This window comes from Osmerus mordax, chromosome 13 (assembly GCF_038355195.1).
Source record: "Osmerus mordax isolate fOsmMor3 chromosome 13, fOsmMor3.pri, whole genome shotgun sequence".
Lineage (NCBI taxonomy): Eukaryota > Metazoa > Chordata > Actinopteri > Osmeriformes > Osmeridae > Osmerus > Osmerus mordax.
In genome coordinates this window covers 8,715,141-8,733,534 of record NC_090062.1, presented here as the reverse complement: position 1 = coordinate 8,733,534, position 18,394 = coordinate 8,715,141, and the positions used below count along the sequence as shown (strand labels likewise).

The 18,394-nt window shown below is 44.6% G+C and overlaps 2 protein-coding genes across 6 annotated transcripts; one reads left to right on the top strand and one right to left on the bottom strand.

Annotated features, from left to right (window-relative positions):
* Positions 1 to 627: 627 nt before the first annotated feature.
* ttc17 (tetratricopeptide repeat domain 17) lies at positions 628 to 12,459 on the bottom strand. Of its 5 annotated transcripts, none has more exons than XM_067249110.1 (25): positions 12,292 to 12,459; positions 11,539 to 11,628; positions 11,124 to 11,293; positions 10,758 to 10,869; positions 10,430 to 10,561; positions 10,024 to 10,133; positions 9,657 to 9,804; positions 9,289 to 9,428; positions 8,916 to 9,076; positions 8,659 to 8,771; positions 8,355 to 8,501; positions 7,992 to 8,107; positions 7,698 to 7,854; positions 6,810 to 6,881; positions 6,346 to 6,570; positions 5,963 to 6,152; positions 5,121 to 5,261; positions 4,693 to 4,964; positions 4,448 to 4,598; positions 3,914 to 4,037; positions 3,523 to 3,682; positions 3,183 to 3,266; positions 2,736 to 2,855; positions 2,304 to 2,447; positions 628 to 2,081 (listed from the first exon to the last, which is right to left on the bottom strand). In XM_067249110.1, the coding sequence occupies exons 1-25, from the start codon at positions 12,457 to 12,459 to the stop codon at positions 1,950 to 1,952; spliced, it is 3,579 nt and encodes a 1,192-aa protein (XP_067105211.1). In that variant the 3' UTR covers positions 628 to 1,949. The 5 variants fall into 5 exon arrangements, with proteins under 5 accessions (XP_067105211.1, XP_067105212.1, XP_067105213.1 ...); XM_067249111.1 differs by having other exon boundaries at positions 3,914 to 4,034; XM_067249112.1 differs by having other exon boundaries at positions 3,914 to 4,034; positions 5,121 to 5,258; positions 12,292 to 12,413.
* A 656-nt stretch (positions 12,460 to 13,115) lies between these two features.
* On the top strand, positions 13,116 to 18,394 carry traf6 (TNF receptor-associated factor 6). Its single transcript, XM_067248730.1, has 8 exons — positions 13,116 to 13,169; positions 13,786 to 14,105; positions 14,422 to 14,572; positions 14,848 to 15,006; positions 15,292 to 15,363; positions 15,626 to 15,703; positions 15,954 to 16,247; positions 16,637 to 18,394. Exons 2-8 carry the CDS (start codon positions 13,786 to 13,788, stop codon positions 17,231 to 17,233), a joined length of 1,671 nt encoding a protein of 556 aa, XP_067104831.1. The 5' UTR covers positions 13,116 to 13,169; the 3' UTR covers positions 17,234 to 18,394.

Genomic DNA, 18,394 nt, shown 5'->3' with positions numbered 1-18,394 from the left:
TCTTTGAAAAAAGACTGATTAAGTTCCATCCACACGTGGCAACGTACAAAAACATGTTTTTGAAGCATTGCCCCAACCCCAGGACTCCAACAACAAAACCTTGTTGAGGTATGGAAGAACCTGATCATTGAGTAAACCAAGAAGTAGAGGCTAAACTCATCTGACTGTTCCAGAGAAGCACTTTCTCCAAAGGGCCTTAAACGAGTGACCAGTAAAGTCCAGGCCTTCCTAAAGGGCTTTTCATATGGGGCCAGTCTGCAACACTCTACATTTATACAAACTAGATTTTTTATATATTTATATACGTTTATATATTTCTGGTTGTGGCTCGTACTGTAGATGTCTAATATGAAAGGTCCTTGCTGTCATGGCATCCATTCTAGAAGTAGTCATAGAAATAGTAAGAGTATTCACAATTTAATGTCAGGGTGTAGAAGGATTCCTGAATTGGGATTACATCAAATAATTCTATGTCTGAAGCCATGGAAACCACATTTGCTTCCTTGTAAGTTTTAAGAATGAAACACTGCCATCCTCTGGCCTGAAAGAGATTTTTTGAGTTGAACAACACCATCAATTGCACAACAATGGTTGAGTAGAAGTGAATACAGTTGTCCAGTTGGAGAATTGTTTGTAACCATGTTCAATTTAATCTTCATAGCAATTTATTCTCCATTTTTTAATTTAATAATAATAGAACATTGATTTTGGTTGAGTGAAAATACAACTTGACAAAAATGCCTTATCAAGTTCTGTTTATCGTAAGCCTCAAGGCAACACATCACCTCACTTTTATATAAAAAAAAAAAAAAAGAAAAAAAAGAGGTTGGGACTTTTACAAAGACAATGAATGGATACATCAAAATGAGAGCATTTCATCCACTGTTTTAAACACTATACACTGAACACTTAAAATCTCGGTTCAGTTTCAAAGATGGTCATGAATCAACCAATTCAATGTTTTTGATGTTCATAAATAAAAGGGCAAAATTAACAGCATATTTCATTTGTATTTTTCTTGTTTTTGCAATCCATCCACTTTGCTTACAGCAAAATGCTAGGTCCCATATAAATAGGAATCATTAAGAAAAACACTTAAAAGTGCAAAACAAGATGAAAAAAAGTATAGAAACAGGTCATTCTACAGCTTCAGTACACTTGCTCCAGAAAAAACAGCAGCAATTTCCATTTTCTTAGCAAATAATGTTCTAATTCATAAAAAATATAGTTGGATGACAACTCTCAATTAAAACCCACAAATGTATTTTAATTAAAACATGGCACCACCCATGGACCACGTTTCTTTTAGTATTATTCTAGAGGGCATTGGAGCGACATAATATATTCCCTTTGGTGTGGTTTTACCTCCCTGTAGCAGTAGTTAAACTCTCAACCGTTCTAAAGAAAGAAAGAATCTGAGGTTTAATACTATTAAAATGGGTCATCTTGTTTTCTATTCTCATACCTGTCATTGACTTACAGAAACATGGCTTCCTGTCACTGCAAATCTGTGATTGCCTTAGAGGGAAGAGCCATAAATAATTATAAATAACATGGGGATTGGTTCGTAGGTCATGCTTAACCCCACACAGCTCATTCCACTGGATCTGAGATCAAATGGAGTGAAAAATGCATCTCTTGGGCAGTACATTAGGTTGGGACAGCTTTTTGCTGTATTTATATGGCATAGCAAGGCTCCCAGCCAAACAGAACTTCTGACATGTTTCAAAGTTCTTTTTCCAACTGTCTGAAGCTAAATTTATATTTGTTTACTATGCCTTTACAGAAATGAATCCCAACAAAAAGGAATCCCAAAATTCTGTTTAAGATTGGTAATAGACAAGCAACTTCAAACAATACGTTTTGACAAATCTTCTGCTAGTTGCGTGTAACATATGTTGGTTCTGTTGAGTGTGTGCCCTGTTACTCCTTGGCGTAGGTCATTTATCTTAGGGCTGGCGACGCTCTTTCTTGGTAAGCAGGTAGCACTGAATGGTTCTTAGGCGGTCTTTGGCTGGAGCAAACTCTGGCTGCAGCTTGAGAGTGGACTCATACCAGTGCATGGCCTTCTCAAACTCCTCCTGAAAATGGGAATCCACAAACAATGTTAGGTTTCATACAGCATAAATATGATCAATAATATATCATATAATTTAGCTTTATTAACAAATGAAAAACCTTTACAATGTAACCTATTGCTCCTGTCAAAATCCTGCCAAACCTATATCGACTATCAAAAAATATAACAGAGCCCTTCCACCAGAATAAACGGTATGATGTTCTAAATGTTATTGGAATCTCACCATGGCAATGTAGACGTTGGCAAGAGTGAAGTGGTTCACGACAAAGTGCGGGGCGATCTCCACTGCCATGCGGGCCACGGTCAGGGCATCCTCCCACAGCCTTGCATTTTGGAAAATGTTGGCCAGACTGATCAGAGGCACATCCTAGAAGAAGGAGGGAAAGATGGAGAGAGAGAGGGAAAGTTAGGTAGGTAGAGAAATGGAGAGATACAGTAAGAGAAACAAAAGCTGGGTTTAGCTATTGTTAGATTAAGAACTGCAAGTACATGTAAATTAAGAGACTGGATACAGTATCCTTTAAACAATGTTGACATATTGTGTACATATATGTACCGTTTACATCAATTATGTTTAAGTTCAACCATGGCTGTGATCTATGATGCTTTCATGCAATATGGCATGTTTTGATAATTAAAATGAAGTGCATGTTACCTTCATATGGTGGGGGGCATAGTTAAGGGCCTGGCGCAGACAGTCGATGGCTCTTTTTCCCTGTCCCTTCACCCTCCAGTAAAGAGCTGCCATGCTGGACAACACCCATGAGGTCTGGTTCTGTGTGAGAACGAGTTATAGAGACACAGTTAGATATAAAGAAAGGGGGAAGGGATTGAGAAGAGAGTGTGTTCATGTGAACATGGCTGATATACTGTATGGTTAGATAACACAACCACATGTTGTGGCTTCATGTTGCCTTTACTTTGTAAATTAACTTTTAACAAACACAATCGAAGCTGTACAGTCAATTGTCCTGTAGATTTGAACTGCAACCTGAATCAGTAAAAAAGAATCCAACATGTTACAAATTGAGGTTGATCATCTTTCTACTGAGCAAAATTAGATTTGACCCTCTTAACTGTGTGAGCATCGATGGCACTGTACCTTCTCCAAGACCTTGGCGATGCGCGTGCCCACCTGCTCAAAGGACTGGGGGGGGAACTTGTCTTTTCCCAGATTCTGCAGCACCTAAAGCACCGGGGGGGGGGGGGGGGGGGGGAGAAGATGAGGAAGAAGGGGTGCCTATAAGGTGGGTGCAATTTGCAGATGGACATGGCAAAACAAGGAGGTCATTTGGAATATCCATGTCATTTCATCCCTTTTCTGAACACTGGACTGGGTAGCTGCGAGTTGTTCACTACACTGCTGCATTAGTAGGTAGGTTATTAGTTTATTACTGGTGACACTAAAAGCTCAGTTAAACTAACATAGCCTTAGCAGCAACCTCTTTGAGCTGGCTCTCGCCGGTGTAGTGGATGGCAGCACGGTTAGCCACTCCGGCCAGGTGGTCTAGGGTGTGCATGCTGGTGGCCAGGTTGGCATTACACAGAGGCTCCGCTGCCGGCTCCTGGAGAGGGGTGGCAAAGTCGATGTGCTCGGTGATGCTGTGTGGGTGTAAGGAGATGGAAAAAGGATCATGTCATTTGAGGTATTTTCAAGTGTGGAATAAACGACAGATATCCACAGCGTGGTTATTGTAAACGGTTATTTTCCTTTCTCAGCGAGATCTTAGTCGGTTCGCAATAAAATGACTGCAATGGTGTTACGAAATGCCATATGGTAACCCATTCCATAACAGCCAGAGCACCACAGAGAAGACAGAGGTAGGTACTGACTCAATGTTCTTGGCAGACACGGCCAGCCAGGTGCTGGCTACGGTGGTGAGGTCCACCCTGCGTGTCCGCTGGCACTCCTCAGGCCCGGGCCAGCCCAGACTGGTGTAGTCCCTCCAGCGCCCTGCTGGCCACACACACACACACACACACACACACACACACACACACACACACACACACACACACACACACACACACACACACACACACACACACACACACACACACACACACACACACACACACACACACACACACACACACACACACACACACACACACACACACACACACACACACACACACACACACACACACACACACACACACACACACACACACACACACACACACACACACACACACACACACACACACACACACACACACACACAGAGTATGAGTTAGTCAGTGACAGTAGCACCACCTCCTGGGGGCTCCTCTGTCCTGTATGGATTTTATTCTTAAATGAAGTGAAGAAAATACATAAAATGTCTGCAGATGCTTCTAGTGTGTTTGTTTAAGCGTTTGTACCCGAAGGGCCAGGGGAGGGGATGGTGGGCCCGCTGATCTCCAGGACAGAGTGCCCAGGCAGCAGGTCCCCCTGCTGGCCATCGTCAGTGCTGCTCCAGACCTCCAGGCTCTCAGCCTTAGGCTTCCTCACTCGCTTCACTTGAAATGTTATCTGAACAGGGAAGACATTTGTGAGGAAATAGGCAAACAGGGTTTGACTGCAATATTTGGATGATTAAACACAAAACAAATAAATAAACACCTACCCATTCGGCCCCCTCGTCATCCTCACAGTTCCCGAGGCAGGGCCCTCCAGGGCGGGCACCCATGACACGGTCGTTTTTCAGCACTCGGATCCCCCGGAGGTCCCCCCTCTTGCCCCCCACGTCCAGAGCCCCCATCAGTTCCTCCTTCAGCCGCCACTCCTCCTCCTCACCCCCCTCACTGCCTCCTGCTTTCCCCGCTGCGCTGACCGAGGGTGAAGCCCGCTGCTGTCCTGCCGCTGCCTCGCCTGACCCGTTGCTGTCCAGGACCACCTCTGACGGACACGGAGGGAAGGAGAGAGGAATGGAGGAAAGAAACATGGAATTATCCTTCTGCCCAGTCTTATGCCACTTGTATTTTGTAGGTTTTGCGTATAGACAATATTCATATACTTCAATAAATTGTGGACCCAGCTTTGATTGCCCCTTACTCTCAAAGAGAAGCGCCTCCTCTAAAGCGGCCCCAGGCAGAGACCCAGACTGGGCTGTGGGGTCCTGCTTCTCCACGCTATCAGGCTCCCACTTATCCAACTGCATTCCTAGGTCCTCCTCCCCAACACACAAGGCACCTTCTGTATAGACAAATACACACATACGAAATTAACATGTCGTACACACACACAATGTGCAATCTTATGGAATAATGGGAGCCAAACTTGGGCTCTGCGAGGAAAATATACAGCATTCTAAATTAGGTAGCTGTTATGTTTGGCCAGCTTGAATTATTGAGTGGCAGATTTCTCCACTTCAAAGCCCTTTCCCCTTCACTCACCATACCAGAGGAAAACAGTGGGAGAGCAAGGGAGAGGGGGAGAAGAATGAGCAGAGGAGGGTGAGAGAGCATGAAATACGAAACCGAAAACATACAGGAGAGACAGGGAGAATGGGGAGGAACAGAGGGAGAAGACCCGATGGAGGGAGGAGACCCGATGGAGGGAGGAGACCCGATGGAGGGAGGAGACCCGATGGAGGGAGGAGGAGACCAGGACAAATATGGCAAAAGGAGACATACAGCAAGAACAGAAAAGCTCAAATAAGGCATTAAGACAAATATGCTGTTGATTACTATCTTGATAGATCTGATTTACAGGTGGCTATTGCTGTGAGTGTGTATGTGCATGAAATACCCTGGAATAGATTGTAGACAAGGGAATGGTACTGTATGGCCTGTACATTATTTGTGCAGTGCGTTTGTGTTTCAGTCTACACACTTGTGTGGCCTTGCAAGACTGTGTTTGAGTGTATATGTGCGTTTGTGTGTGTGTGGACTCACGCTGGCATGGTGGCCTCTGCGGTAGGTTGTAGAGGAAGGGGTAGAACTGCAGGCAGCGCAGCAGGGGCAGGCTTGCCCGGCACTGAGGGCAGATGGATGAGAGGGCCAGGGCGTGGCGGAACAGGGCCAGGGCACCCGTCACGTTGCCCTGGGCCAGGCGCACGCTCGCTAGGCTGAGCAGGGTGTGAGGCTACCAGGGACAACCACAGCGGGAGGGTGAGAGGTCAAGAGGAAAAAGTAGTGAGGTGACAGAAATATACATTGTAGAAAAGGACCAGAGCAAAAAAACAATACATTGAGTGTATACCGTGTGCATTTTTGGGTTCACATGCTCCTGGACCCAAGCAGGGGGCCGCTAGTTCATGCGAATGCGTGTTAAGTACCTCGGAGGCGTTGAGCGCCAGCGCGTCCACCAGCAGGGGGCACGCGTGGGCGGTGAGGCTGTGGTGGAGGAGGAGGTTAGCGGCGTTGGTGAGGGGAAGGTGGCGGTACGACGGCGGGGCGGACACTAAAGCGTGGCGTAAGCACTGCAGGGCTCTAGTGCCATTGCCTTTAGCTCTCCAGAATAACGCGGCCTCGTTCTGGAGCAGCCAGTGGGGGGCGCTAGACTGAAAGAAAAAAAAGAAAAGAAAAGTGAAAAGGGGTGTTGAGTCTTTGGTATGGCAAATGCTCAACTAGCTATGTCAAGAGCAAAGTCCTGATAGTTACAGTATGTGAGATTTGAGGCCCAGAATAGGACAACAATATATATTTTACTTTAAAAATTTGCCTCTAGTGATGTTCTGGGGCTTGTATTTACAAGATCCTTGGTTGCACTGGCTGTTTGGAGAATTCATCAGTGCCTTACCTGTTTCATTGCTTGCACTATACTTGCGCCAATCTGGTCCAAACTCCAGCCTCCACTACGAGAGAGCAGCACCTGAACCATACACACACAATTCAGCCAGGGAGAAGGCTTGTCTATGGATATCCCCAAGCATGCAGCAAGACACAGGTGTACGCACGCACTCGTGCACACACACACACACACACGTGCACACACGCGCACACACACACACACACACACACACACACACACACACACACACACACACACACACACACACACACACACACACACACACACACACACACACACACACACACACACACACACACACACACACACACACACACACACACACACACACACACACACACACACACACACACACACACACACACACACACACACACACACACACACACACACACACACACACACACACACACACACACACACACACACACACACACACACACACACACACACACACACACACACACACACACACACACACACACACACACACACACACACACACACACACACACACACACACACACACACACACACACACACACACACACACACACACACACACACACACACACACACACACACACACACACACACACACACACACACACACACACACACACACACACACACACACACACACACACACACACACACACACACACACACACACACACACACACACACACACACACACACACACACACACACACACACACACACACACACACACACACACACACACACACACACACACACACACACACACACACACACACACACACACACACACACACACACACACACACACACACACACACACACACACACACACACACACACACACACACACACACACCTAGTAGCGATAGCTACCTGAAATGAATAGGGGTCTGGTAGCTCCTTGCCCTCCATTGGCCAGCCCACCGAGGCAGGCAGGTCAGCTGGGGCAGGCTGGGGGCCAGGGCCGCAGTCTGGCACGGCCACCATCTTAGGAGGGTCACCACTCTCATAGAGCACAGTCTGAACTGGACTGCATGAGCGAACACGCACACAATGCTGTTATCTATAGCCAGCACAACCAGAGGTCTCAACTCCAAGGTTCTAATACTTAACACGGGTTAAGGTCTTCTAGGGTCTGAGTTACTCACGCAGCCCGGACACACTCACCTAAGGCCCTGCGTCTCGGGAGGGAGGTAGAAGGTGGGAAGTAAATGTGCCGAAGGAACTGCAGGGAACTCGCGGGCGCAGTCGGCTCTCTGGGGCCAGAGCATCCTTTGGACGTCCTGCAGAAAAAAATACATGGACCCACTTAGCTTTCTAGGTCAGCCCATACATTACACACACTGCTTGTACAGTCAATTGTACTCTTACTTGTTCAGCTTGTGGTACCGGCACATTATGCAAACATTTAGGATATACAGTACAGAATCGCAACAGTAATCAATTAATTGTTGACACTCAGGACTGACTCATTAATCAACGATGGTCTAGCAAACACTCACACAAGCTCACAAGCACCCACGCACCCACCTCAGTAGGGTAGGCGTCCTGGCTCCACAGGGCTGCGGGCTCCTGCTCTCCAGACACGGAGGGCTGGAGCTGGGGGCTGGCCGTCTCGTTAGAGCCGTGCTCGGAGACCAGAGCCACGCTGCCCGCCACAGACATCTCCTCTCCGAACTAGGGAGGGGAGGAGAGGGAGGGGACATGAGGAAACGCTCACAAAATGGTTGTTTTGGTAGTTGCACACCTCACACAAAATAAGCACAATTAGCTTATTTCATTGTTGAAAGTGACTCGTTTTTAAAGTTGAACATGTCTGGTAATTGCAGTATACCTGGATGTAGTGGACGTATTCAAACAGGTCTCCGCGGTGATAACGTACAGGTAGGTCGAAGGGGCAGAAGAGACTGCGTTGTTGTGGACCCAGACGACACATCTGGTGGTTCCCTGTACACACACACACACACACACGTATTATGGACAGACAATGTATTGTGGTTAATGAGTGTAAAAGCAGCATCATTTATTAGCAGCATTAGTCTAGCACCCCCATTGTCATCGATGGAACCGCCACTCCATCTATATCCTCACCCAGCTGTGCCTCCTTCGCCATCTGAGTCTCGTGAATAATGTTGCGTAGTATCTGCTCCTCCTGCAGCAGCTTGTGCTTGTCTAGCGCCTCCTGCTGGCGGAGGTAGTGGTCATGCTGCCTCTGGTACTCCTTCAGCTCGTTCAGGGTGCGCTGCAGAGACCTGGGGAGCGGGGGGGAGGGGAAGGAAGTGACGGGTCCGCGAATCACCGCCAAGTCTAAGACCTCGGATCCCTCTTTCCAAGAATGCGCATGGGTAAACGTGCATAACGTGATAGCAGCAACTATCCGGCAAATTTGACTTGCCTTGCCTTGCCTTTCTTTGTGCTCGTGTATGGAAGTGTGTGTAGACACTGTGAGGGTTCCTGTCTCTACCTGTGCTGAGCCTCCAGACGCTGCTCCAGCTTCTGCTGACAGAGCACGGCGTGCTTCCTCCTCAGGGCCTGCTCAAAGCCAGGCTGCGCCTGCAGGGCCTGCTCATAGCACAGCACCGAGTGGTTGTACTCCCCCAGCATCTAAGGACAGAGAATCGGATGTCAGGGAAAATGTTAGTCTGTTTTAGAGAGAGGAAGAGGGTGAGGAATATATAAGTACAAGACAATGACAAGTGGGGTATAAATGTCTATTAATGTAAAAACACTTGCATTTGGAATTACATTAACTTTCATATTTTTGTAATTCCTACACAGGAAATAGAATTTACATTATGCGGATAGGTTGGTATGGCCTTAGGAATCACTTACAGCATAGATGTTGCCCAGGGTGTAGTGGCTGGTGAGGAGGTCAGAGGTCAGGTCAAGGGCTGCATGCGCCAAGATGGCAGCATCGGCAGAGAAGTGGGCCCGGTGTAGGATGTTGGCCATGTTAACCAGGGCAATGTCCTTGTGTTGCCTGCATGTGTGCGGGGAAACAAACACAACTAGGTTGACACAACAAATGTTGAAGTACCTGCAGTACGCCTGTTTTGCCAAAGCCTTTTTGCTTTGATTGATCAACAACAACAAAATATACAAATCAAAGAGAAGCTTTGCTTTTGGAAAGCTGAGAGATGTTATCATTGTTAATCCCATTGCTAATCCCTTTAAACCAGCAGTGATGAACAGGGCATACCTTGGAGAGAAGTGCAAGGCTCGAACCACACAGTCCACTGCCCTTTTTGGCTCATTCTTCATGCGCCAGTAGAATGATACTAGGTTGTACAAAACCCACGATGAAGAGTTCTGAAACAAACATTAACACACACGGTATGTCAGGGTGGAAATGGGAAAGGAGGGGACTACAAATTGATGGTTAAACTTGCTCAAGTTTACAATATAATAACGGCTTTGTCATCCTTTGAAGTTATGCTTGATGAAATTGTATTAATTCAAAAGCATAATTAAAGAATGTTTTTAATTTGATGTAAACAAATTCATCCAGAGTTTGATTAATATTCATATCAGTGCATTCCTCATTGTTTTAGTAATTTACAAGCAAATTCACTGATATGGATGTGTCAAGTGGGGAAAAGGCTCACCCTTAGAAGCCCTTGGTGGATTCTGTGTCCCACCTCATCCATGCTGTGGCCCAGCTTGTGAGAAACAGAGCCAAAGATAGGGTCTTCCTTGGAGAGCAGAGGGGAGGTCAGGTTCACCCTCTCTTGCACACCCTTAAGGACAGAAAGAGAATACGTAAACAAAATGCTGTGGCAAGAGTGAGACGTGTGTCAATATACACTCCATTTGTGACACCCTGTGAGAATATTTCAATAAAAACCATCAAAAGACTATTAAAATATTTTTTTCACACAGATACTTGTCCATATATCTTATTGAATTGAAGTATCCTATATGTGCAAGTCTCACCCTTAGGTGCTGGAAGGCATGGATACTATACGGCAGGTCAAAGACTTTGGCACAGTCTGGTATTTCCAGGTCTGGGGGCAGAGGGGACCTGGAATCCACAAAATCTTCAGGGCTGCAAAGGAAGAACACATGATTAGTTCACATTTCTAATGTGACCAAAAGAATAACTCAATTTGAAGTTCCTGATCTTCACAGCTATTCCAAGGACTGTTTAATTTTTTATGCTAGAGCATGACACAGTGGACTCACAATTCAATGTCATGCTGCTGCTATTGGCAGTTTGTTGAAACTAATTGCTTATTGACGCTCACATACCTTTTCTATTAAAACTAGCGTAAAAAAGAAGTTTTAACCATTTGAGCTTACCAGAGATCTTTGCTCTCCAATGAGATGTAAGTCCCATCGTACAGGTCCAGGTCTCCCAGGGGCACTTTAGCCGTAACACAGTCTGCATCCTCTTTGTAGTGCCTCTGCTCCAGCCCTGTGTCCCTGTCCTCGTTCTCCTCTATATGAATCTTCTGAGCAACTAGCTGCTTCTGCGTGACAAGAGTTTTTATTTATTATTTTTAATTACCACCTTGTTCTGCTAATGCAAATGTGATCATCATGAAGTAAATAGTGTAAGAGCATTTTTTAAATGATATCAAAACTCAGGTATACTTTAAAAGCATGCATGAACCGGTCTCTAGGCCCAATAGACCTACCACCATAATTGTCCTAGTGTAAGGATTTCCCATTAAGTGATTCCATGTTTATTAATGCCATAAAAGGGTGACAGCACCTCTAATTTCTTGAGGTAGTTGACGCGGGTCTCCTGTCGCATGAAGATGACAAGGTCATGTGGGTGTTTGAGATTTAAAGGTGAGTCGACCTGTAACAAATAAAGTGTCAGCTTCAAAACAGACTGATGGCATTACACATCCAAAGCAGCTCCTTTAGTTCGCATGGAACACAGTATACATGCAACAGTGGCTCAATTATGTGGCTAAGCATTGGTTGTGTTGTTTAAAAAATTATGTCATCCCTGGACATTTCACTTTGTAAAATGGTTTCATTTGCCATAGCCTATAAGCCACTGTCTTTGGTCCTAATGTCGCATGATGAAATGGCTTGGCTAGTCAAGCAATTCTTGCAACATCATTCAGTTGACATTCACTGTGCAACGCAGCTGGCAACTGATATGTTTGGTACTGCGCTACCGTTGTTGGGTATTCCTGAAAAGACGGCAGTAAATGGCCAATATGACGTGCGGTTAACCATAATTACAGTACAGTAGCTAGAAGCGCTTTACAATGTCTCGCTGTAAATGTGCAGCATGTTAACTGTTGCACTATCAACCCAACGTTAAAAAACACTTTCTTGTACCACTCAAACTCCCAAGGGTTTATTAGACTGTGTTAAAAGTACCTAGCTGGACAGCTCATGACAGCTAATGCTAGCTCGACTGTAATGCAAAGCTCCGCTTTAGGTAGCTAAGCTAGCTATTTGTAATGTAGCTAGCATTGGTCTTGAATAAATACGGCCGATTTCGTACTTGTTGTTGAATTTTTCCATCTTCTGTGACGACCCAGTGGGTAGTAGCGCCCCCGGACTCGACCAAAAGTATACATAGAAAGATGAAAATCTTAACTTGTACAAAGGATTTTCGTGATACGTTGACATAGAGCAGATACCCAGGACTGATTTTCCAGAAGTCCGCCATTTTTATGTCTCCTTTCCACTCTTGTGGCAGAAAACGCTCCCAACGTAAAAGCAGCCGACGATGGAATTCTTGTGAACTTCCTGTGTCCATCAACATAAAGTACTGTAGCTATGTTGTCTGTATATTCTAATGTGTATTTGTAATAAATACATGTAATATATAAATATATACATACTCCCTAACACTGACACATGGCTTAATTTAAATATATATCGTTCCCAATTTGTTGTAATAAACTATTGGAATATATGCCTGACGCAAGAGTTGACATATCGGTACCTTGATGCGTTTGGAAATTCCCAAAACGGAAAGGTACTGGCACCTAGGTTCAATAACTAATGTAGCTATAATCCTATGTATACTGTTATATATTGAACCTAGCTCATACAATTCAATTAGTTTAACAGTGTAAACCTTGTAAACAGCGTAAACAGTTTTTGGTACTGAACTCGACATTATCAACGCTCCCTTTGACCATTTTCTGAATCGTATACAGTAATCCCATCAACAACCATTCCAAATCTGGACAGAATAAAAACATGCACACACGAGTGTGGTTAGTAATATGACCAAAAGATGGCGCTGTATTTAATATAGCTTAATTTGACTTTTGAGCAAGAAGAAGAACCTTGTGTTGTGACGTTTGGAAAATGCAGGAAGAAAACTAGTGAGTCAACTAAAAAAACTTCGAGGCATTATTAAACGTAAAGGTAATATGTGAAATGTTATACAATTTACAGGACTATACAATTAAAAATAAAACGTTGTCGTCTATAGACTGCGATTGGCTAACATTAACAATTTTTATACTGACGTGTAGTTTGACGGGTTTGCTTGCTTAAATTTTGGGGAAGTGTACCACTGTAACAGAGGTGCTTTTCCGTATCGCACAAATCGACGTGATTCATTTTTTGGGGTGCAAATTAGCTCACTGATACGGGATTCATAAAATGGCTGTTATTTTCTTTTCTTCTCATTTTACTTAATAATTAACTGGAGAAGCTTGTCATAACTTGTTTTAGCTATGCTAGCCTACTAAGGGATTTGACGAATTGACAGCCCCGCCCAGGTCAAACGTTGGCTTCAAGCAGATAGTATTCAGACTACATGTTATGAGAGATCATTTTTTTGACTTGCGATCGTTACCTCAATGATAAGTTGCCATCTACTAATTCTTGACAAGCAAGAGCTCTGTTACTTTACGCCACTCTCTGGCCAATTACACCAGCAGCACCTAACTTATTTGAGATTCTATCAATTGGTCTAACTATGTTCAGCCTTTTTATGTCTCTCATAGACACTCTTTCGCTCTCTCCCTCTGTTTAGATGTCCTGCTTTGAGAGTGAGAAGAGCAGCTTGGAGGACGATGGGTGTTGTGGGGCAAGTGACTTAGCAGCGGAGCTCTCAAACTGTGCCTTAGCTATGATGGAAAAAGAGGGTGACTTCAGTCCATCAGAAAGCCCCGGCTTGTTTAGTGGAGGAACAGGCATTCTGAGGGACACTCCTGCACAGGGGTACGACGTGGAGTTCGACCCTCCTCTGGAGAGCAAGTACGAGTGCCCGATTTGCCTCATGGCTCTACGAGCAGCAGTGCAGACTCCATGTGGACATCGTTTCTGTCGGAGTTGTATTGAGAAGTCCATCCGGTAGGCTAACCAACCACCCACGCACCCCCTCTCACTCTAAGGCTGTTTTTGCTTTTCCTTTCAATTAGGTATTCCCTACCTTTCACTTCCACTTTCACTTTCCATTCATACCTAGTTCTACCAATTGAGGATGCTACTGGAAGTGTCTAGCTGTTGTTATCCATATTCTTATCCTTATCATTACAAACTTGTCAGTTTTTTTTGTTTGTTACAGGTGCTGTTATCCCTTGAGTGGTACAGTGCTTTTTACTGTGCAAAATGATATGCAGCACTTTGTTATTGGGATTAAGGACCATGACTATCCCTTTCTCCTTAGTGATACAGGGCAGAGGTGTCCAGTGGACAATGAGATACTGCTGGAGAACCAGCTTTTTCCAGATAATTTTGCTAAACGAGAGATTCTGTCCCTCACTGTGCGCTGTCCCAACAAAGACTGCATAGAGAAAATGGAGCTTCGCCATCTAGAAGTAAGCAACCAAGCATGTCAGCTGATTAAACCCTATAAGTTAAATGTTCAGTGTAGTGCATGGACTGTATGGGAGGAACCATGGATATTGGGAGGTTTTGATTTGTGGCGGAGGCAAAAGCATTTCATTGAGAGGAGCTATCAACTGTGTGGTATTCTTGCAAATTGATTTTAAAGGCTTTCTTTGACAAAAAGGCTCAATCACTTGAAATCTTATTAAGACACCTCACCCTCTCATAATTTGTTGTTAAATGATTTTCAACTTTTCTCTGCCAGAGTCATGTGAACCAGTGCCAGTATGCCACTGTGCCATGCCCACTGTGCCAGGAATCTGTGTGGAAGAGCCAGCTAGAGGAACACACAAGCCTACAATGCCAGCGAAGACCGGTTTCTTGCCCTGACTGTGTGGCGAGCTTTGTCTATGAAGAGAGTGAAGTATGACTCACCTATATGGTCCTTATTTTACATGAATAAATCCCCTGTTTTTCAATATTTGTATTTTAATGGGCTGATTTGAAGAATAACACTGCAGGATTAAATTGTAAAGCTATTTCACTACAAGTCAATTCCTATGTGTAACATTGACCTCACAAAAATGATGCCTAGCCGCTCATCCATTCTCAAGCTCTAGTTAGAATCCCTTGGGTGGCATGGGTATTCAAGTTATTTAAAATGTATTTATTTGTAATCACTAATAATGCATTTGTTCGGGTTCTGCAGCTCCATAAGCAAAGGTGTCCCTTTGCCAATGTGTCATGTCAGTACTGTGATATGGAGCTCATTAGAGACCAGGTGAGTCAACATTATTTTCTTGTGTCAGTTTATAAAATTGCTGTGTACTGAGCTGTTTGTCTCAACAAGTTGGGCTATGTCTTATAGAGCATGCTCTTCACATATTCCAGTTGAAGTGTGCCCCCTCAGAACTATGTGTTTCTTGATTTGGCACACTTGGGTTGAGTATGTCTTGCAATTGATTTGATTGAACATTTTAAAGCAGAAACTGTGACTTCTCAATCATAATCAGGCCAGTAAAAAAGGCATCTTTTTCTTTCAGTTGGAATCTCACTGTGATATGGATTGTCAGAAAGCGCCTATAGCCTGTCCATTTAGCAAGTTTGGATGTCGAGAACGGGTAAGCTACAAATGTATTTTTTTATTTTACACCCACTTCAAATCCTTTCAAGTGACAGTTTTTTTTAAATGTCATGGGCCACCATCAAATTACCACTTTAATTTTAGCAACACCTGACCAATGTCACATTTATTTAGCTTGACCTTGCTGAAGGTCAAGGTTGTCAAGGTTCAACCCTGGTTGCCACCTAGTTGTCCCACAACCTCCGCTGTGTCTAGACTTTGTAACTTTTGAGATGCATATATTCCAGATGCTGCGGCATGACCTGGCTCAGCACATGCAGGAGTTCACACAGATGCACATGCACTACATGGCAGAGTTCCTCAGCGGCCTCAGCATCAACGGAATCAAGCCACAGCCGTTAGGGGCCGCTTCGCCTGACCCCCGAGGCGAGGCCAGGGGAGCAGGACCCAGCTGCAGTGCTGCCCCCTGCCAGTGCAGCAAGGAACGACAGGCACTTAAGGAGACCACACAGCACCTGGATGGCCGGCTGGTGCGGCAGGACCACCAGCTCCGCGAGCTTAGCATTCACAAGGACAACCAGGTACAGCAAGTGTGTGATAAGCATCATTCTTGCTATTAGTGTACTATGATGAGTTGTAAATGAAAAAGGTTTTATACATTTTGTTGATTTTTTTCAAAACAAAAGGGTTTTGTTTGGGGCGATAGTGTTTGATGGAGACTTTTAATTTGATTGAAATTTTGAGGCCTGGGGGCCAAATTTGGTTTGATCGTTGCAGTTTGTCAACTTTATTTAAAGTAGTCATACATTGTGTGACCATTTGTCCGACAAAAAAATGAGCAGACAAACCTAATTGACAAACCCTGCATTAGGTGTGAACTGTAAAATAAACTGCATTCAGCATTCTGTGAACTAACTTTTAACAAGCACGTCATACAGTAACTACTTGAATAACCATATCATGGTTGCAGTCTACTCAGTTGATGGAGCTGAGACGCAAGGTGGCATCTCTGGAGGAGAAGGTGAGCGAGCTGGAGGCCCAGCAGTGCCAGGGCATCTTCGTGTGGCGCCTGGAGGGCTTCTCTGCTCACCTACGTACCCAAGAGGGGGGGCATCCCGTCGTGGTGCACAGCCCTGGCTTCTACACCGGCCGCCCAGGCTACAAGCTATGCTTGCGCCTCCACCTTCAGACGCCCACCGCTCCGCGCTGTTCCAACTACATATCGCTCTTTGTGCACACAATGCAGGGCGACTTCGACAGCCAGTTGTCATGGCCCTTGCAGGGCAGCATCCGCCTGGCAGTGCTGGACCAGAACCCTGAAGGGAATCATCACTTGGAGGTGATGGAGACAAAGCCAGATCTTCAGGCCTTTCAGAAGCCCACCCTCCATCGTAACCCCAAGGGCTTCGGCTACGTCACATTCCTGCACCTACAGCAGCTGCAGCAGAAGGGCTTCATAAAGGACGACACCCTGCTAGTGCGCTGCGAGGTAACGCCCCGCTTCGACTGCGCCCTCAGGAGGGAGGGGGCGGGGGTCCAACCACGAGGCCCCGAGGCCTCACTTTGAGGACTTGGAGATTCAGAGAGAAAAGGAGAGAGACAAAAATAGCAAGTGTTGTTCATACTTGGCTGATGTGTGGCTGTTTGCGAGCCAGGATCTTTATAACTGAATGTACATCCCCTTGTCACAGAATTCTTTGTGAAAATCCACAAGGCTTGCAACAACAGATACCAGGGAGCTAAGAAAACCTTGCTAAGACATCATTACTTCCTGTTCAGATGTGGACACTATTAGCGGCATAAAAATGTGCTTTATACATCTATGAAAGTGCCTTTGCCAGTCAAAATAATACATGCTTTTTTACATTGTAGGGAATGGATCATTTCTAATATAATATCTATAAATTCCTGTATTTAAAGCATAATATAAGTAATAAGTATTCCATATTACAGTCCAATTATGCTGGTGGCATGGTCAGGATGACTCTGGTAAGAGACAAAGATCCTTTCTGAAACTCTTACATTAAGTTAGAAAAAATATAACATTCCTGTCACCTTAGTGAGTGGTTGTGGGGGAAAGTTGATATTTGAATCTCTTTTTATGTACTGAGCTTCCCAAAACCAGATATTTGTGACTTCCTTAAAGTTTTTGTGCTGTCACAATTACTCTTGTAAAGATGCAAAGAATCACAGACTGCTGTATCCACCCGCAGTGATTAGTGTGACTAAGGGTGTGTATCTTGTATTTATTTTACCTGAATGTTTTTCCTGAATGTTCTGTTTAAAATATGCTTAAGTGGTTGTAGTAGGAATTGTCAAGTGTCTCTTTCAGTGCTTTAATGTACACGTTTAATGAAAGTGACATTTCTACAGTAACAGAACTACTATAATCTAACATTCTACAATATGCTGCCAAGCTTAATGGACCTCAACATGGGGTGACACTGGATTGTGTGAAGGCTAAATGAAATAACAATAATGACTTTTCCATTTGCTATGGTAAAAAAAACCTGCTATTAAATACTACTATATTTATGATCAATACATTTAGAAGCACCCCTGCTGATACATTCAGCTGTTTGACAGCTCAGTTCTCAGTTTAGATCAATTGTACCATATTATCATCCAGTTGTGTCTTGATGTCTGTTGTGTGCAGTAGAAGGATTGAAAGAATGCATGGTACTCCAAAGCAAAAACAAATAAAATAATTGTTTGCCTTTTCTTAAAA